Genomic DNA, 20963 nt, shown 5'->3' on the forward strand with positions numbered 1-20963 from the left:
AAGATATATATTGAACAAACTCAATTTTTGTTATTTCATAACAAAATATATAATCATTATAAACATAATCATTATTTTATATATAGGTATATAGAGAAAACACGTTGGTATACTCAACCAAAAGCATCAGTAAGTTTCAATATGGTCGACAACATGTGTGACGACGTGGTGAATAACGTGGAAAACCTGAATATAAAGGAAGAAAAGGCATGAATATAGTTTACATTTGATAAAATTTTTTTAATTTTTATTTTTAGCTATAAAATATGTTGACGACTTTGTTTATTCGCAATAATAGAAACCTTTACAATGTTTCTAAAAGGACACATGCTTGGGTTGGTTATAAAGTATATCATCATTATGATTTTAATATCGCTAACATCATGAATTTTTTATTTTTATTTATTTTTCAAAGTATTTGTTATCTTAAAAGGCGTGCCGTATTAAGAATGACCACCCATATCTTTAAAATCAATATTCTGATGCAATCTGATTTTATACCATTGATTGCTGTTGTATTACTTCTATTTTAAATTATAATAATTCTATTTTAATATTAATCTCTTGTATTTTTTAAATTTAAAAAATAATAACAAGCTTTTCTATAAAATTTCTTGTGTTTTCTGAATTTAAAAAATAATAATAAGCTTTTTTGATGAAATTTAATATTTTTTTTCTTCAACATTAGACGAAAATGAAATCAAAAAAAAAGATTACAGATGAGAAATCTATTTCTGAACTAAATCCTTGGCCAAATTATATTCAGGTATCTATATACTTTATTTATATTTTAAAATGTTTATTTAGAAATTTAAATAGTTTATAAAAAATAAATTAATTTAAATTAATTTTTATAAATATATATATATTATATATTATTATTTAATTATTGAATAATTATCTTTTTAGGATCGTATTGTATTGTGGGATAAGCTTAAAGCAGAATATGAAGCATCATTAGCTTCAAAATCAATGACTGATATAAAAGTAATTCTTCCTGATGGAAAGGAAATTATTGCTCAATCTTGGCATACAACACCATATGAAATTGCTAAGAATATTAGTCAAGGTCTAGCAGATAATACTATAATTGCAAAGGTTAATAATGAATTGTGGGATCTTGACAGACCCTTAGAATTTAATTGCAAACTTGAACTTCTTAAGTTTGATCATCCAGATGCCCAACAAGTTTTTTGGCATTCCAGTGCTCATATTTTGGGGGAAGCTATGGAAAGAGTTTATGGTGGTTGTTTATGTTATGGTCCACCAATAGAAAATGGATTTTATTATGATATGTATTTAGGTGATAAAGGAATTTCTAATTTAGATTTCCCATTTCTGGAAAGTCTTTATAAAAGTATAGTTAAAGACAAACAACCATTTGAGAGATTAGAAATGACCAAGGAAGATCTTTTAGAAATGTTTAAATATAATGAATTTAAAATTCGAATTATTAATGAAAAAATACACACTCCTACCACTACAGTATATAGATGTGGTCCACTGATTGATCTATGCAGAGGACCACACATTAGACATACCGGAAAAGTTAAAGCTATTAAAATTACCAAAAATTCTTCTACTTATTGGGAAGGAAATGCCAATGCAGAATCTTTACAAAGAGTTTATGGTATTAGTTTCCCAGATACTAAGCAATTAAAAGAATGGGAAAAATTCCAAGAAGAAGCTGCTAAACGAGATCACAGAAAAATAGGAAAGGAACAAGAACTATTTTTCTTCCATGAACTTTCTCCAGGATCATGTTTCTTTCAACCACGTGGAGCTTATATTTACAACACTTTAGTTGAATTTATTCGTTCTGAATATAGAAAACGAGGTTTCCAAGAAGTAGTCACACCTAATATTTATAATAGTAAATTATGGCAAACATCTGGTCATTGGATGCATTATGCGGAAAATATGTTTTCCTTTGATGTTGAGAAGGAAACTTTTGCACTTAAACCAATGAATTGCCCTGGTCATTGTATGATTTTCGATGTTCGTAATAGATCTTGGCGTGAATTACCGTTAAGAATGGCAGATTTCGGAGTATTACATAGAAATGAATTGTCTGGAGCATTAACTGGATTAACTAGAGTTAGGCGTTTTCAACAAGACGATGCGCATATATTCTGCTCGGTTGATCAAATTAAAGACGAAATGATTGGTGCACTTGAATTTTTAAAACACGTATATTCTGTGTTTGGTTTTACATTTAATTTATGTTTATCTACAAGACCTGAAAAATATTTAGGAGATTTAGCAATGTGGAATCAAGCTGAAAAAGCATTAGCAGAAAGTTTAGATGCATTTGGAGAACAATGGAAAATTAATCCAGAAGATGGTGCATTTTATGGTCCAAAAATTGATATAACAATTATGGATGCACTTAAAAGAGCTCATCAGTGTGCCACTATTCAATTGGATTTCCAATTACCAATTAGATTTAATTTATCTTATGTTAAGTAAGAATAATTTTGAATTCATTTTGATTTTAATTAAAATCTTAAATTGTATTTATATCTTTAATTATTTATCTTTAATTGTATTATTTATTATATTTTATTGTATTATTTAATTCTAATTTAAAATTTTAGCGAAGCCGGAGAAAAAACGAGACCAGTAATTATTCATAGAGCGATTTTGGGTTCTGTAGAAAGAATGATCGCAATTTTAACAGAATCTTATGCTGGAAAATGGCCATTTTGGTTGTCTCCGCGGCAAGCAATGGTTATACCAGTAAGCTCTCAGTTTGACGATTATGCCATACAAGTAAAAGATAAACTTTGGAATGATGGATTTATGGCAGAACTTGACACAGATCCAAGTGATACTCTAAATAAAAAGATACGAAACGCCCAACTTGCTCAGTTCAATTTCATCCTTGGTGAAGAAATATTTTCTATATACAATATTCTTCATATTAAATACTAATTTGTTTAATTTTTATATTTTTATATTTTTAGTTGTTGGAGAAAAAGAACTTAATGCTGGTACAGTAAATGTACGAACTAGAGATAATGTGGTACATGGAGAAATTCTTGTTGATGATCTACTTAAAAAATTCCGAATATTCAAAGAAAGAAAAGATAAAAACTGTGAAGAAAATTTTTAAATAAGCTTTGTATACATAATATTTATTTATTTCTAGATTATAATTTTAATGATAATAATTAATTCTTAATAGATTTAAAATCACATTTTTTTAAATATGTAAAATAATATATAGCAAAAGAATATCATTATATAAAAGATCTATTTCTAAAAAAATTATATAAAAATATATAATAATCATTAAATTTACATTCAAATTTCAGCTTGTTAGGTCATATATTTATGCTTGTAAAAATAATTTATAATTTATTATAAAAATCTTCGGTTTCATTGAATAGATCTCTTTCTAAAAAAAATGTGAATTTTTTTATTAATATCAATTATAATTTATTCTCTTACTTTTTCAAGCCTTATTTTTTATTTAATCGTTAATCAATAAAGAAATTTTACGATAAATAATTTTATTCAAAAACTATAATTAATTTTTTATTTTTAATAACAAAAACTGAGCGTACATTGTAACTTTAAATGTTCATCTCAACGGCTGTGCTTCATAATTTGCAGATACTGTCAATATGTGCATGTTGCTGTAACTGTATTAGTATTTTTTGAGAATAAATTGTTATTGTAAAAAAATTAGATCACATTGACAAAAATGAAAAATTTTTTATTATTAAAATTATTCATATTTTTTACATAATAAAAAAATATCTATGAATAAAATTGCTTTTTTTTATTAATAATAAAAATATTATTTTAATAAAAAATGATTTGTAGTTTATATTTTCTTACTAATATCTTCATATGGACAGAAAGAATAAATAATAAGAAAAAAAATAGAAAGAGAGTCTTAATTATTTTTATAAAATTTTTCTAGAAAGAGATAACGTTGATTTTTAATGCTTCTTTAATTCTCCTATCTATTTCCTTTTCTTATTTGTTTTTATCTAAAAGTGGTATGTTATATTAATATTAAAGCCATCTCTTAAACATTAATTTTATATAGAAAATAAAAACAAGGAGAATAAAATAGTGCAAGAAGAATAGAAATAAAAAAATTTTATAATAAACATTATTTTCATGTTGCAAAAGAAATACATGTAAATAAACGAGTAATAAATAGCAAGAAAATAAAAATTGACTGTTGACTATCTCTAAAGTATTAAAAATATATTACTTCCAGGCAGAAAAAGAATAAAATATTAATGTCATCTTTTGACTACTTTTTGAGGATGTATTTAGCACTCAAAAGATAACGCTGATACTTAATTCTTTTCTCTATCTTTTCACTATTTTTTTAATTATATTTGTGTTTAATTTACGTCTCTTGAAATGGCGATAATTTTTATACTATCTCTCTCCTTTTTTTATTATTTTCTTTCTTATATATACTTGTTTTTGGTGCAGATCATAGAAGAAATATGTCAATTGAATATATTTTTATCAATTCTCTTTCAAATATACAATATATCTTAATCTTTAGATAAAAAATATAATATTAAATATTACATTCTTAATTTTATAATAACATAATTTTATATGTTATTATATCTCACAAAATATATTCTAATATATGATGTATCGACGCACTGACGTGATTGTTTTACAAATTTAAATAAACGAAAGCCTGATCTAAAAATAAAGGGAATAAGAAGGAAATTTTGAAACATTTTATTGAAAAACAATATTATCGAAGATTCATTTATTAAATATATTTTTTTGTATTAATATTTAATATGTTTTAAATTGTCAGATCTATATTATATTTTGTCTATGGTATATTCTTAGTTAAAATCATGATTAAAACGAATGCGCATGCCTGAAAATATAGAGCTCTGCTTCCGGTAAGAACAGTAAGCTGCAAGTAGAATTTGCGAGCGTGTTTGGTTGTTATAAGATGACAGCCATTACTATTTCACCGGCTGCACAGGGAATTATTCAAGTTGTAAATGAAAGTAATTTATGTAAAATTGAAAGGTATGTATTTTGTTGATAATAAAATGTAAAAGTTATTTTTAATACGATTCCAAAATCTATAAGATTACTATTGATTTCTTCATAGCTTCCTCAATGACACGGCATATAGAGAAGCCATTGAAAATTCCTCAAACTATAACAGCCGATTATGCAGAGAACGACGTTTACGTATGCCTTTCCTTGATTCTCAAACAGGTATTAGTATCATAATTTTTCTTGAAGTTTTTTATATTTATCCGATGAACGAGTTTACTCGCACTCTGTAGATTTCCTTATTTAAATGTTTTGAAAATAACTTAATCTTGTTTCATTGATTTCGCTATTTTTTTTATTTGAAAAAATTTCAATATAAACGATTAAAAATAATTGAAGTTGATTATTATAAATATTATGTTAATCTTGAAATTAAAATATATAATTATATCAATTGTAATTGCTGTTATAATTTAACTATATAAAATTACAGGTGTAGCACAAAATCACTCTGCATTATTTATGTCTTCAAGAGAAAGATTGCCTGGTTTATTACATGGCCAAATATACACATATCCTAGTAAAAGATGGAGGAAAAAACGACGACAATATTTAATGCATTATTTGCATCCAAAAAGAGGACCAAGAGGTGATACTGAAGATGGTAATGAAGGTGTAGAGACTGTTACACATGTAAATGATGATAGTAAAGATTCAGTAGCTCTCAAAGGTAATTATATTTATTATTCTTTTATATTTATATAAAAATATATTAATAAAAAAATATGTTATAATAAAATATTATAATTATATAATAATTTTATGCAGATGAACATAGTAAAGATGCATGGTACTATGATGAGCAAGATATGTTAGATATGGACACATATGAAGAACCTGATGCTGAAAGTGATTATGATTATGAAGAAAGTTATAGTAGTAAAAGAAAAAGAAGAAAACCACGTGGAGGTGGTCATCATCCTGCACGAAATCATCCCTCTTCCACAGATAGTCCTGGGGGTAAACGTACTAAGGTAAATTAATATTTTATTATTTTGTATTATTATGTGAATATTTTATTTCAGTAATGAAAGAAAAAAATTGATTCTTTCATACAAATTTTTTTTGTTTTTTTATATATAATAAATATTAAATTTATTGTATATATTTTATTATATATAGGGTGGGGGACGTGGGCGCAAAAAAACCAACTATGATGCCGTTGACACTGATAAGCCATTCGTTTGTGACCGTAAGTTTAATCACAGATACAACTACAAATGACCACTTCCTGTTATTAGTTTCATTACAAATATTATTATTAGTTTATCAGTTGTTAATTTTGAATAAGAGAAAAAATTGCATTAAGTTAGAAAATTTGTTACTTTTATTAAATAACTATATTTTTACAATGCCTACGTATTATTTTACAAAATACGCAGAGATTACTATATGATATAAAATGATGATACAAAATAAATCATTAAAGACTTTAGTTTTGGTTGCCGCATAATTTTACATTTGGGGATGGTGATTGAACTAAATATAATTGAATTTATAACATGGAAAGGTGCCCTGTTAGATTTAAATTAATTTCATATTGACTTTTAATGCTCTTTTAATTAGAAGAATTGATCATTATTGTATTGACTGCTGTTTTCCTTCAAGTTTATAAATTGCAGTGTATTACTTAGCATATTCCAGTCCTTATTATATAATTTCTGTCAAAAAACCTTATATTCCATTTCTTTTTTCCTATTTGTCGAAGTATGAAGAGACGTGGTATGATTCATGGATGAAAGGCAAAGATTTAATATACACATTAATAAAATATTTTAAATTTTTACATTTAAAAGAATTTATATTATATTATTTCAGGTTATGTGAAATTTTAATGAAGTAATACTACTTTGTCATTCTGTATGTACAAAGATAATTATCCCCTAAAATCGTGTATTATATATAATTATACAATTCGTGTTTAATCACATTTATTCGCAAATTATGAATCGCGATTATATATTTAACATATATTTATATTTATTATGTAGCAATTAAACAAATTTTTGTTATATCATATTATGAGATAAGATTATAATAATAGGATTAACAAAATATCAAAAATATTTGAAATATAATTTCACAGAATAAGTAATTTCACTTCGCGCTTGCCCAAACCTTGAAGGAGTATAATAGTCATTACTAATTTGATCGAACTTTTTCCAGACATGAAGTCTATGAATTAACTCGAATGTGCCTGCAATCTGTTTACTTCTTGAAACCACTCCTGTTAGATTAGCAGAAAATAAATCTAAAGACATTTGGTCTCGATTAGTAAGCTTCGACAACTGCAACGAAGAAAAGTCTTACGATATTCTAAATTTCATATCTCACATCGAGCTTACGAAATTGGCCAAATATCTTCGGACTTCTATACTACCTGCCAATAACAGAGCAAGAATGTACTGGCTCACACTGTAGCGAGCTCATTCTGTAGGAGTATACAAGCATCAAGCCTTGCATCGTATTAGTTTTGCTTCTTGGGCTGGAACTCCTTCACTGCTTGTCCACATATAGATTCGTAGGTGGATAGGGATATGTACTGGTGCGGAAGGTGTGCAAATGCTGTCCCTAATCCGTAAGCTTTTATCCTAGAATACTTTAACCGCCTCGTTTCTTGAAATTCTTCAAGAACATCTTTTCTATTTTGCTACACGACTATCTTATTCTATCCTATCTTCTATACTTCCTGTGTGATATTTGTTATTGTGAAAGATTTAAGAATAGATTTTTGACGCGGCGGTTAAACGAATACATCCTCCCATATCGTCCAACCAACTCGTCGACCAAGATTTCTCTTATCATGGACGTTGCATTGGATGGTTTGTGGGAAAACAGTATTTGCACTTTTGCAGTATGCAGCGCACGGTATAAAACCAGACCTGGTCTGGTCTACCATTACGGTCATTCCCACTCTACTTCCTCCGGTGATCCTGCTAAGGAACTAAGTCCCAGTCCTGCCGAAGTTGAACCTAGGAGCGTTGCAGACACCGCTGCTTCGAACCAGCCAGGTTGGAGCCAAAATCAGCTCAGTTTTCTCACTTTCCTTTAAAGAAAAGAAACCCAAAAGAAACAAAAAAACGCCCTCTCGTTCCTTGTCCCCTAATATCTTTTTTACCTAATGCCTTATGATCTTTGATCTCTAAATCCCAATACTTGCAACTACTTGTTCATACAACCCTCAACATTTTCCTAATTTGATGGAATTAAATATAATCTTTTCTTCTTTTTCTTCTTCTTTTTTCTCTCTTCTTAATTTACATGTATTGCAAATGCATGTATTGCAAATTATAGCCGTAATAAATTTTTATATTTTCACTTTTTCCATAGCATTTTTCATGCATATGGAATCTTTTATGCATTTTATTCTTCTACTCCTTTTTTTTTTTATTATTATATTTTATCGCGTGTCGCGTGGAAATATCATACAGAAATAAATATAACTAAGCCAGTATGATATTGTCGATTATTTTACTTTTTGAGATATGTATATCGTTTATATGTCATGATTAGATCGAATATTATATCTGTCTTTCATTGTGCTAAAAATTTTCAAATCTGTTTCTTTCTTTCTTTCACATTTATATATTATTTACGATGTGCTGACTCAAAACAAGTTATAAAGAGAAATACAGCAATCGTTATGAATGTTTTGCAATAGCATGTTTTTGCAATTCGCATTTCTTTTCTTTTCTTTCTTTCTTTCTTTCTTTCTTTTTTTTTTCTCTCTTTTCAAAAAATATTTTCGAAAGTTGGAAGTATAAAGAGGCAATGCCACTTTGAAATCGGTAATGCTCCTCAATGCAGTGATTTTTGAATGTTTGATATGTGTGTGCGTTTTATTATTTTTATACAAAATAGTTGTTTCTTCCATATCTTTCTATAGCATGAGATGATATTTATTATTAATTTTTGATTGTGATGTATATTATATATATTTTTTACAAATATGATCAATTGTCTGTATTTTTTCTTATTTTTTAATTTCTGTTTGCTTGTTGTTTTTGTTACTGCTTCACTTTGGATTCCTAGAGCGATTTTGGCTTCGATTTTTCCTATCGATGAGCGCCTGCAGAGCTTCAACTAAAGAAAAATGCACGGAGAGAAGTTCACTTATATCTTTCTCTTTCTCTCTCTCTATCTCTCTCTATCTCTCTCTCTCTATATATATATCTCTCTCTCTTTCTCTCTGTGAATTGCCAAAGTAGTTTGTCATGTTTGTATGCTGTATTGTCTGATCTTGGAATATACCCCGACTTCGTTGTATAATCTTGGAATTGCCCTTTTTGGTGATGGAATGCATCGGATTGACATATGTGCACCTTGTTACGATTATATATTTGTGTGTATATATATATATATATTATATGTATCTATAAGTATTATTTCATTTGTTTCCTTATTGTTGTGCCAGTTTCTTTTCATTAAAACATTTGTGATGCATCGAATAATCGATTCTTATTATTCAAGATAACAATTTCATCATTTACGGTAAGTGATTGCCTGTTGTGAAAATTTTTCAAATTTCATAAAAATCTAATATTCTCTTTTTATTAACATAGCACAAAATCTGTTCACTGTTCAAAATAATCTCGCACTACGTGATCTAATTTTTTTACCTTTATATTTTTCAAAACTATTAATAACATAACTTAATCACGTTTTATATAAAAAATTAAGTTTAAATATTTTCCTCTTAATATAATAGAATTGATTGTTATCGGTTTCTGATATTTATTTTCAACTATTGTCAACAAACAAAAAGTACTGTTCATGATTCATAAATTGTAATTTTTAATTCCTAAAAATTCAATAAATTATTCGATAAATTGAATAATTTATACAATAGCGCATTCTGAAATATTTCACAAAAATGAAAGATTTTGAACAGTCTTTGTTTCAGAATTTCTTTATTATTTTTTTTTTTATTATATCTTACCTCTCTCCTCTTCAAATACCTATTAAAATCACCATACGAAACCGGCAATCACTCACTACAATTATAACCACAAAATTGAATATTATCAAGTCGATCAATTCATGATCGCAATTCGCATTTGATTTCCGATGAACGGAAGTAAGTCTCGTAACCGAATCGATTATCGGTGTTCGCTATCACAGAAATTGACTCTAAATCATTGTCTCTAAGCCAGTGTGCATGGTCATTAGCTTGTGACGCAAAGCGCAACTGGGTATGTGGTCGGTTTGTGATCAGGTGGTACACGTCGGGGTCGTCAGAATGCAACTTCGTCGAGTACGTCGAGTCCCTCTCCCGCAGCGCCCTCTGTGACCGCTGCGGGAGCATCGGTGCAGCCACAGCCGCAATCGCAACCGGCGCAGCCTCCGTCGCAGCAGTCACAGCAGCAGCAACAACAGCAACCATCGCAACAGTCGCAGCAACCGTCGCAGCAGCAGCAACTGCCCGCGGTACCACCGACGATAGCACCAGCTTCACCTACGATACCAGTCGTGAAGGAAGAACATCTACCAGCTGTGCCTTCTCCAGGGACGGCAGTCCCCTCGCCTTCTTCCGTGAGAGCAGAGGGTCCACCGACGCCAGGGACAAATGAAAAAAAAGCTGGAAAGTCCGCGCAACCGTCCCCATACTGCGACTTCTGTTTGGGCGATGCTAGGGAAAATAAAAAGACCGGCGGTTCCGAGGAGTTGGTCTCTTGCAGTGATTGCGGTCGCTCAGGTAAGCCAGAGGAAAAGATCAAGCGCAAATATACACGGAGAATGAATCATAATTAGGGCATCGGTCATTCCGGTCACCGAAGTCCGTTTGTTGCGTTTTGACGCAACGGACATTAACGTGTTCCGGTGTTGATTATCCTGATGTATCGTGTTCGTTAGTCGAACGTTTAGCAGCCGAAGATGTAGCTCTTCTCGTTTTTCAATGATCTACACGCTATCGGTTGTGTATGTGGGGACGAATATTTTATTTGAATTGATCAATGTATTTAAGAGAATTTATATTTTACCTTTTTGTTGAATTTGTATTAGTTCTATGAGACGTTTATTATTAAGAGAATATTTTGTAGATATTGTTTTATATAGCGTTTGATCGCAGAAATCTAAATGGACTTCCATTTTATCTCTTCCCGAAGAAAATTTATGAAGGATGGATATTATTGTTATCGAGGAAGCCACATCTTGGCATTCTACTATTTTCCAGTATTTGTCTTCCGAAATATGATATTTTATCTATTTATTTTCTTAACAGAGCAACATATATTTCATGTAGAAATGATATTTTTTATTTTTTAATAAGCCATTTCTCTAACTATTTCTCTAACTCTTTCTAGTCCATTCATGCAATTTTAAATATCTTCTTTTTGCAGTCTTCTTATTATCTTATCTTTTTATGAAAAATTAGCAACCTGTAGGAAAAAATAATATTAATATATCAATTTTTCAAATTGAAATTTTTATCGTCCCCATAAAACACAGTCAGTGGCGTAAATTTTCTCTCTTGTGTCTCCTTATGATCCGCGACTTGTGTTCATAAAAACCGAGGAATTATCGCGTTTCTTTGTTGTTTATTCGATCATTCGTTTATGATCGATTAATTATTGTTTATCGTTGAACTATTCAACCTGTTGAAGTATATATTTTTTTATCCGTATCGTCAAGATCGTTTTTTCTTTTTTTTCGTTTTCTGTTCGTTTCTAAACGAATAGTTGTTATTGTCCATCGTCAATTCGGCGGTTATTGTGCCGTATCGAATGCTATTTTTCATACCGTTAAAGATAGACCGAATTCGATTTATCCGTGAAAATCATAACGAAAAAAAAAAAAAGGATAAAAAAAAATGATAATAAAATAAAAAAAAAAAAAAGAAAACAAAAATGAAAGAAAAATACTATTTTTCGGATTGAGGTTAGGTTGATAAACTAATTGCTGTGTGACGCGTTCGGAATCATCGTATTTCATGTGTGCAATAATTAAAAAATATCGATTATCTACACGGTTTCTTGATGGACAAAAAGAAAAAAGAGAGGGGGGGAAGAGAGAGGGAGGAAAGAATATGAATGATTACGAGCTTTATATACACTAGTCAAAGAAAAGCAAAAACATCACTTTGTCAATGGTGCAATTTGTCGCATCTGAGTAATAGGAATTTTCGGCGAAATTCCTTTACTGCACGGATCAACTGTGATTTATTGTGTAATTCAATGATTAGTTTTTAAGAGATAAAAAATTTTTACGAAAGAAAGAGAGACAAAAAAGAAAAAGAAAACAAGTGAAAAAATAAAAAAGATTAATTATGTACAAAAATTAATTCAAGATAAACGAATCTCACTCTGGATATTTAAGAAAAAAAGAAAGAGAAAATAAATAAAAAAATAAGAAAGAAAAAAAACAAAATGTCGATGAGATAAATAGTCAGGTACAATTTACGAAGTTACGTGAAAATTTCCAAATCCAAAATGTTTTGAATATTTGAATATTTAAAAAAAAAAAAAAAATAGAAAAAAGAGATAAAAGAGAAGAAAAATAAAAAATTCCTGTTGCACAGTATCACTAAAGCACATATTGAAGAAGATGTATTTGTGTTCTCTGTTTGACTATAGTGTAATTGCAGTGTTTTTTTTTAAATATTATTTCGATAAAAAAAAAAAAAAGGACTCAATAAAAAACGAGGCTTGCCGCGAAAATTGTTCGTTCTACAAGATCGCGAAATTTTAAGAGAGCTTACACGAAAACGATACGATATACAATATATTATATATAAATATATATATATATATATACTTTATATTATTGATATTATCCAGCACAGTGAATCGTTTAACGAAAGCAACAATATTTATATATAGTAAAACGAAAAAAGAGGATCGACCACATTTTTTCGATACTTCTACACTTTTTCAAATCTGTAAATATTCTTTTTTATTTTGCGTTTTTCGAGTGTTTCTATTTATAGAATATATTATCATAGAATACCACACATAAGAGCGCAGCACATATAATGCTAGTAAACTAAAATTATTATTATTCAAAATATTCGATTAAAGAAATCGCAAGAAAAAAAATATTCATTTTTATAATATTGTGATCATGATTCATGATTATTATGTAATTTTTTTAATATTATTTTTCTTAAAAAGTAAAAAAGAAAGTTGATTTTTTATATAAATATAGCAATTTTTTTAAAAATTGCATCAATTAATTCAATTAAATGTTATCCATTACTTTTTAATGTAATAATATAAATAAGGTATTTTTTTTAATGATTAGAAAAACCATAATTTTGATTTGAAAAAAAAGTTTTTCTTTCACTTATCAGTTTTTTTTTTCAAATTTTTTTCTTTTTTTTTTCGTGTAGACATTCCATATATAAATCTGCTGCTCTTAAAATCTTCCGTTTCGTTCTGGGCATTAATCGTTTCCGTCTCATATTGCAAATGTAATACGTAATATAGTAATCGCCTTTTTACCATTTGTAATCGTTATCAAATGACGAGCATATTTATTGCATACATAGAGGGAGAAGAAAACAAGTGACAACATATACAATACATATGTATAGAAAGAAGAAAAGTGTAAAAGTTATAATATTCTTTCTTTTTTTCCAAACGAGTTTCTCCAGTCTTTAGGCAGGATTTTGATCATATGTCGTGTTTTAACGATAAAAAAAAAAAAGGAATAAAGATATATCACGTAATCTTAGAGATTCGATAATAGCTTAGTTTTGTACAAGCTTTGATATTCATACAAGAAAATATTGTTCGAATGCTAGAATTAACAAGAAAAAAAAGGGAAAAATAAGAAAAAATCGTCGTTTTATTACTTGTATAATATTTCACGATTTTTCGTTGTAGCGGAGGTCGTCGTCGTCGTCATTCGTGTATTAAGTCATCAAATTCAATTCCCACTTCTGAATGGTACTGCAATCCGCGTGTTCATTTTTCATAATAAGTAGCTGGTTTCTAACGCTAAAATTATATTATATTATCATAGATTTATGATAATCGATGCAAGCGAGTTGTAACGTATGCACGTGTACTCGATACTTTCCCTTGTTACCTTACATCTGACATATAAACAAGCGCAGCGGGTAGATGGCTAATTTCACAGTGCGTCTGATTAACCGAAAATGCACAGCGCAAAAATACATACAGAAATTCCCTAGGATTATCGTCTGTGAATGTTATACGCAGTTTTTTCTATTCTGCTGCATTGTTGATGGCAGTTTCTCGATTTTTACCAAAAAATTAGAAAAAAAAAAAAACGGGAAAAAGATAGGAAAAAGAAAGAAGAAAGAAAAATATATAAAAAGAAAAAGTTAAGAGGAAAGATAAGATATGTTATAATGGCGAGAGGTCTTTTTTAGGTTAACTTTATAATTTACAATTAGTAGCGATCATATGACGAGAAAAATAAATCCGAAGATGAATCACTATCGTATCTTGATGAACCCTTCTATTTATTGTATTAAGAAAGATTCACATGGTATAAGAGAGGGAGAGAGAGAGAGAGAGAAAGAAAAAAGAAAAATGATGAAAGATTAAAAAAATAATTACGAGTATGAAAGCATGCAGAAATAGTTCCTCCTTGTTATATAAAAAAAAAAAAAAAAAAGATCGAAGACTTGTTATTAGGCAATTTTAATTAAGCAATACCCATGAGGCTTACAAATCTAGTATTTAAGTAACGCTAGTTATATATAAATATATATATTATATATATATTATATATATCAAATGTGATATGTTATATGAGTATATATGTTTTGTGCGCGCGCGAGTGTGAGTGTACATGTGAAGAGAGACACGCATACACTCGCATGTGCACGTGCGCGAAAGAAAAGAGAGCATAAATGAGAAAAAAAAAAAAAGAAAAATAGTATGAAAGGGATGAAAGAGTGTGATGATATGAAAAAAGTGTGTAGAAACTAATGAGAGAAGAGAGTGTGCTGGTTCGTGACGTTTATATTGTGCTGCGCAAGAAAGAACGTGAACTATTCCAAGGTACGCACCGCTATTACTTACCACCTTACTATTCCAAATAAAATAACAATATGTTCAAGAGGCGACATCAAAAAAAAAAAAAATAAAATCGCAGATATCATGAAATAAAATATTCTGTGCGGAAATATAACAGAACGTATCATTATTCCGGACGTTTTTAGTGCTGAGGAAAGGTGAAAGTTATGATTCTTTATGATAAATCATATCAAATATAATTGCACGCGTTTCTTGAGCAATCGAAAAAAAGAAGAAGAAAATATTAAATTTGATTTGGAATTTTAACAAATACTTCTATTTGAATTTGAAAATGGTACGAAAAAAAATATTCGAAGTGAAATGATAGCTTGGAGTTCACTGTTCTTCGGCACAAGATAAATGTCCTAGCACCTTTCTACTCGTCCAAAATATCCTATTCCGTCCCATATGCGTTTTCCATGACCTAGCTACGTTCTTGTTATAGGGCATCCGACTTGTTTGCAATTCACAGCGAACATGATCGTTTCTGTTCGCAAGTACAGGTGGCAGTGTATCGAATGCAAATGCTGTTCCATTTGTGGCACTTCTGACAACGATGTGAGTATTCATTACCATTTTTCCCTTTACGTGACGAAACAAAAAACAATTCACTTACTCCAACTATTTTGATTTCTTCCCTTTGACTGTGGAAAATAATTCGAGTATCTTTTATTTTTGTGTTAATTAATGTTAATATTTCTTGCATCTTGCCTCATTAATTTTATATTAAGTTTTTGTTACCATTATATATTGAAATATTTTCAATATATTATATATATTTTCATATTATATATCAATATTATATATTATATATCATATTATTTTAAAATTTTGTTGATTAATTAATCATATATCAAAATAGTTTGAGAAAGATGATACAGAAACGTTGTTAACGATTTAATATTTTTTTTAAATTATTTAAATTTTTACAATCTATTACAATTGCATTGCTAATGTTTTCTATAAAAGAAAACAAAAAAATCTTATTATTTATGATTATAAAAAATAAACAATGGATGATTTGAAGTAAATCATAGGATAATTGTTATCGTAAAGGAAAGATAGTAAATTAAAGCAACGATTGCGAATAACTACACTCAGTTAGGTATCGTTGCAATCTTAATTAATTATTTCGCGAACCAAACTAGGATCAGCTGCTGTTCTGTGACGACTGTGATCGTGGATACCACATGTATTGTCTGTCTCCACCTCTTGCATCTCCTCCCGAGGGCTCCTGGTCTTGCCGTCTGTGCATAGCAGAGTTTCATCGCCGTGATTGAGAATCTTTTATCTCGTAGATAAGTGATGAATTTTATCTATTTGCTGTGGTGCAATGGCCGTTTTCGAATTAGGAGAGTATTCATAAGTACACTTCCCCTTCTTATAGTATTATGATAAACGCAGATGTACTTTCAATATTTGAAGACTTCTGTTTACTTTTTTTGATTTTTGTAAAAAGATCTATTAATAATGTTGGCAGCATTAATATTCTTTTTTTTGATTTAAGCTCTATTAAATAAGATAAAATATTACGAAGTATTCGTGGTATATACGCTATCTTAGATTATCTCAGGCACTGGTGATCTCAGAAAATTAAAAGTATGGTAATTATGTATTTATAATTTTAATGAGCTAGCGTTTATCAATAGATGTACGAAAGTATAAGGGTTGGCTTAATGTTTTTATGAAAACAGACTAACAATCACTTTAAACTCGTCATTAAAGTTAGTGGAATAATCTTGGTCAAGGACTCCAATATAAGATTGTCGAACATCGTCATATTTTATAATTGAAACAAAAGAATATTTTCGATTGATTTTAGAAAGATATATTTATGAAGACGATTAATATTATAGAAATTAGTTTGAGAATTGTGAACATCGACAAATACTCTCCTAGTTCTCCGGGCCAATTTATTTTTAGCCATTGACATTCGAAGTTCGGTTGCTTTTAGGATTTCAAAACTGCTTACACATACTTTAAACGATTTTGGAGATCTCAAATTTTAATAATCTCTTTAACTCCTTGCTATCAAACTTGGTCCAATCCAAGATTTATGAAAGATGCAAAAATAAGAAAAAAATTGATATTCTAGGAAAAACATGATAACATCTGTTTCATAAATAGTGATGAATAGGACTATCTGTTTATCTGTATGTATCATGATACTAAAGCTTTTACATTTAATGACACAGCCATTAGTAGCAGTATAATTATGACATACAAACTTGCAGTACAGCAGAAAATTATATTCTATATGCCCTTTATTGTTTTAGCTCAGTATTTTTATATTTTATATATTGAATGTACTTAATTTAAGATACCATGGTGATATTTGGTACTCATTGATGTAATTTTTTTTTATTTAGTAATTTTAAGGTCGCTTAACGACATGGAATTGTATATTAGATGTCATGAAAATTAGTCTATAAAGATTTTTGAGTTTAAACCAATTACTGGTGAATTTACATTTTATATTGCTTATTTTTAACACACTGTATGCAAATTTAAATAAATATTAGTATACAACTGAATCACTAATTTTAGACAGTCTTATTGTGTGCCATGAATATTTTCTGAGTGCAGGAATATAATATATTATGATAGAACTTCTTTGGGTGCTATATTTCAGGGATTAGTTCCCTTTTGAACATTTTAGGATAACTTTATAAGATTGAAAGTCATGTCTTTGACCAAGGAAAATTATATTCTATAATTATAATAAATAATATATATATATATACACACATACATATATATATATTTGCGAAAGTGTAATGTAAGGTATACATAAGTAACAAACAATACTCAAAACAAATATAAGTTTTTTTACAAAAACAGGATTTATATAAATCTATAATTATGTGTACTCATTTTTGTATTGTCCTACAAGCAAGTATCTGATAAAATATTAAACAAAGGTACTTCCCATAATTTGTTATAATATATGTCAATCAATTTCTACTAAAATATCAGATAGAGATTTTCGCTGAAGATCAGGCACTGTAGCATCCTTTGCTGGATAACCAACTGGCAGTAGTACAACAAGCTTTTCATTAGAAGGACGTCCAAGAAGGTTGCGGATGGCAGGTCCACAATTTAAAGGAGTAGAAGTCAGAGTTACCAAACCTGCATACTAGTTTTAAAATTCATATATTATCATCCATATTATTCATAGGTATACATTATAAGAAATCATAGTATTATAACAATATTACTTGTATAGCGGTGATAAGAATACCACAAGCAATACATGTGCTTATTTCGTTATAATAATGAATTTTCTTTTTTCCATTTGGTAAAATTCCATAAATTTGTTTAAATACAAGCAACAAATAAGGAGCGGTAGTCAGGTATTCTTTAATCCAATTTGTTCTTAATGGAAGTAAATCAGTTGTCCACTTTACTCCCATTCTTTTTTTATAATTTATTTCTTCTTCGCTTTCAACAATATAACGTATTTGTTCTTTTATCTTCTGATTTGACACCGCTACGAATGTCCATGGTTCTGTATGTGCACCACTAGGCGCAGTGCCTAAAACAGACTCAGATGTATAAAAAGTTTTGTGAACGTAATAACATGATATTGTACCTGCAGCTTTTATTATCTCATATATGACTTCTTTTGGTACAGGGTCAGAACTGAAAAATCTTATAGTTCTTCTAGCAGTTACTATTTTATAAAACTCAGAAGCTTGACAGAATAACTCCATTTCAGAAGGTCTTTTATATTCATAAGGAATATGTTTTAAATCTTTTGGTAATGCAGATTCCTCACTATCTTTTGTTTCTTGATTAGTTTCTAGAATTTTATAATTCTTAATTTTATTAAAAAAATATATGTTTAATTATTAGTATCTATTAAAATTATATAGAATAAAAAAATTAATTTTATATAAAATTACATTAATTTTGTAACTTCAGTGGATTATAATATTTCTAACAATTATTTTAAAAATTTATATTTTGATAGATAATAATTAATATTATTACCTTTTAGTTGCTTTATAATATTTGAAATGTCAAAATTATGTTTATTTTTTTCAGTAAAAATAGCGTCCTTTTTCAATATTTTATAAAATAATTTTAAAAAAATATAAACTACAATAGTAATCAACACGTGGTACCAGTATTTCGTCCAAAATGGAAAAAGTTCAGTAAACATTCTTAATAAAAATTTAATATTTATTTCGAAGATTGAGTATTATATTCAATTGTTTTGACGATTCAAGATGTAAGTAATAACGGTATGTGTTGCAACAAGAGTAGGATATGTCTGACCTACAATATCTAAGTTATCGCGTTAAACAGATGATGTATCCCATTATTATTATATACTAAAACATAGATTTACATGTTCATGAATTTTTCATCAATCATTTACAGTACAACGAAGTATTTAAGTACTTGTATTTTAACATACATAATATGCTTAATAAGTTTCTAATTTTTTAAATGTGAAAAGCACTAATTATAATTTTTATCATATATAATTAGCAAGTATTTGAAATTGTCTTTTGTACCTTCTGTCTTAGAAAAAGAGAATATTATCTATCGAAACATATAGTAAATCTTTAAGCAATACATGAAAACGATTTAATTATTCAGCGTAAAAAAACTCAGGCTATTAAAAAAAATTAATTCATCGACGCTGGCTTTAGACAATGACTTTTATTAACATCTTACTATTGTTAAAGACTTGTTATTACAAATAAAGTCACTGTTTACTTTTAATAATTTTTATTTATTATAATCAATATAATCTGTCTTATTCCTCTATGATTATGTATAAGGTAAGCATTCCTGTTTTTCCTTTTTTTAATTTTATATAGATATATTTAATAATAAAAAAAATGATATTTTTTTCAAAAGTATTCTAGCGAAAATATAAGATCATTTTTATCGTTACAGTCGGTAATCTGTTGACAATACTGACGCACCAACCGAAAGCAGTCGGTATTATACTTGCGCGTTGTGGATGCGCAGTATCGAAACGTGCGTGTCTTCGTTGTCCGTCAACGCGGACGCGAGAAAATCAGTGGCAATCATGTAAAAATCCGGTGTCAACATTATTTCTCGGGTCATTCGTGTATTTTTCGTGATTATTCAAACAATCGGTATTCTTACATATACGAGAAATACGCGATTCCATCTTGACGATCGTGAATACATACTATAGATAGACATACGTTTTGCGACGAACAAGAGGATCATCGACCCGCATATTTCGCGAGATGTGTTTTCGCTGAGTAAGAACGAGTGTTGCATTGTGACTGACATCAAAATTTAATGAGCAACAGGGACATGGAGAACACCATGCAACCGCCACTTCCACCGCCACCCCCACCCTCGGAAATCCTTGAGAATACCAGCACGGAACACACGATCACCCACGTCTTGACATTTGGTACGTTATATTCTTATTTCTTTCATGTTTCGACACGGTTCTGTAGAATGATAATTTCATCTATCTTTTAATCTGATAACGTATAATTGATTACCGTTTCAAATTGATAACATTTTTACAACGTACTCGCTGTCATTGAGCAAATTTTGATTGCATACGTGACGCAAATATATTTCGGAGAACGTGTATGCATGTTTTTATAACATTAAAAATGATAGTTTTCATTTTTCTTTAGAAATGTATGTTGTATTTAAAAGAGATTTTTTTAAAATTTCTATCTATATTAAATGTCATTCAATTAATCTATAGAAAATATTAAATTAAACTTGTAATAAAGCTTGAAATTTAAAATTGTTTGTCATATTATGATATATTGTTGAATGTTAAAATATCTTTGACATGACATAAATTTTTAATATTGTTATATTCTATATATCATTTTATCTATATATTAATATAATTAATTTCAACAAACTTATCAAAGTATAATTAATAAGAAAAAA

The 20963-nt window shown here is 28.7% G+C and overlaps 4 protein-coding genes and 1 long non-coding RNA gene across 11 annotated transcripts in view; 3 read left to right on the forward strand and 2 right to left on the reverse strand.

The window, feature by feature from the left end:
* Window positions 1-101: 101 nt before the first annotated feature.
* On the forward strand, window positions 102-3252 carry ThrRS (threonine--tRNA ligase). 2 transcript variants are annotated; one of them, XM_012483434.3, is made up of 5 exons: window positions 102-207; window positions 689-766; window positions 910-2465; window positions 2598-2887; window positions 2967-3252. In XM_012483434.3, exons 1-5 carry the CDS (start codon window positions 142-144, stop codon window positions 3113-3115), a joined length of 2139 nt encoding a protein of 712 aa, XP_012338888.3. In that variant the 5' UTR covers window positions 102-141; the 3' UTR covers window positions 3116-3252. The 2 variants fall into 2 exon arrangements, with proteins under 2 accessions (XP_012338888.3, XP_086773373.1); XM_086917247.1 differs by having other exon boundaries at window positions 125-335.
* A 448-nt stretch (window positions 3253-3700) lies between these two features.
* Window positions 3701-4675, reverse strand: LOC147658536 (uncharacterized). The gene is made up of 2 exons (XR_015295100.1): window positions 4447-4675; window positions 3701-4001 (listed from the first exon to the last, which is right to left on the reverse strand). It is a non-coding gene; the product is annotated as an uncharacterized LOC147658536 (long non-coding RNA).
* Window positions 4676-4870: 195 nt separating this feature from the next.
* d4 (double PHD fingers d4) lies at window positions 4871-19787 on the forward strand. 2 transcript variants are annotated; one of them, XM_003691429.3, is made up of 9 exons: window positions 4871-5031; window positions 5117-5226; window positions 5498-5734; window positions 5833-6038; window positions 6187-6256; window positions 7920-8075; window positions 10280-10759; window positions 15499-15611; window positions 16202-19787. In XM_003691429.3, exons 1-9 carry the CDS (start codon window positions 4952-4954, stop codon window positions 16331-16333), a joined length of 1584 nt encoding a protein of 527 aa, XP_003691477.1. In that variant the 5' UTR covers window positions 4871-4951; the 3' UTR covers window positions 16334-19787. The 2 variants fall into 2 exon arrangements, with proteins under 2 accessions (XP_003691477.1, XP_086773380.1); XM_086917254.1 differs by lacking the exon at window positions 7920-8075.
* On the reverse strand, window positions 17742-20504 carry Iyd (Iodotyrosine deiodinase). 4 transcript variants are annotated; one of them, XM_086917256.1, is made up of 4 exons: window positions 20243-20504; window positions 18646-18855; window positions 18272-18588; window positions 17742-18189 (listed from the first exon to the last, which is right to left on the reverse strand). In XM_086917256.1, the coding sequence occupies exons 1-4, from the start codon at window positions 20331-20333 to the stop codon at window positions 18004-18006; spliced, it is 804 nt and encodes a 267-aa protein (XP_086773382.1). In that variant the 5' UTR covers window positions 20334-20504; the 3' UTR covers window positions 17742-18003. The 4 variants fall into 4 exon arrangements, with proteins under 4 accessions (XP_086773382.1, XP_031770882.1, XP_086773381.1 ...); XM_031915022.2 differs by lacking the exon at window positions 20243-20504 and adding an exon at window positions 19047-19362; XM_086917255.1 differs by having other exon boundaries at window positions 18272-18855; window positions 20243-20474.
* Window positions 20319-20963, forward strand: part of LOC100870455 (ribosomal protein S6 kinase alpha-5) — a 43072-nt gene continuing 42427 nt past the window's right edge. The window contains exon 1 of one of the 2 annotated variants that reach the window (XM_012483432.2): window positions 20319-20460. In XM_012483432.2, coding sequence (XP_012338886.1) covers window positions 20343-20460 — 118 coding nt within the window. In that variant the 5' untranslated portion in view covers window positions 20319-20342. The remainder of the gene's footprint in view (window positions 20461-20963) is intronic. The other variant, XM_086917250.1, reaches the window with a different exon arrangement.

Source organism: Apis florea, unplaced genomic scaffold, assembly GCF_048593485.1.
Source record: "Apis florea isolate Af1SG1 unplaced genomic scaffold, ASM4859348v1 contig_2201_pilon, whole genome shotgun sequence".
NCBI lineage: Eukaryota > Metazoa > Arthropoda > Insecta > Hymenoptera > Apidae > Apis > Apis florea.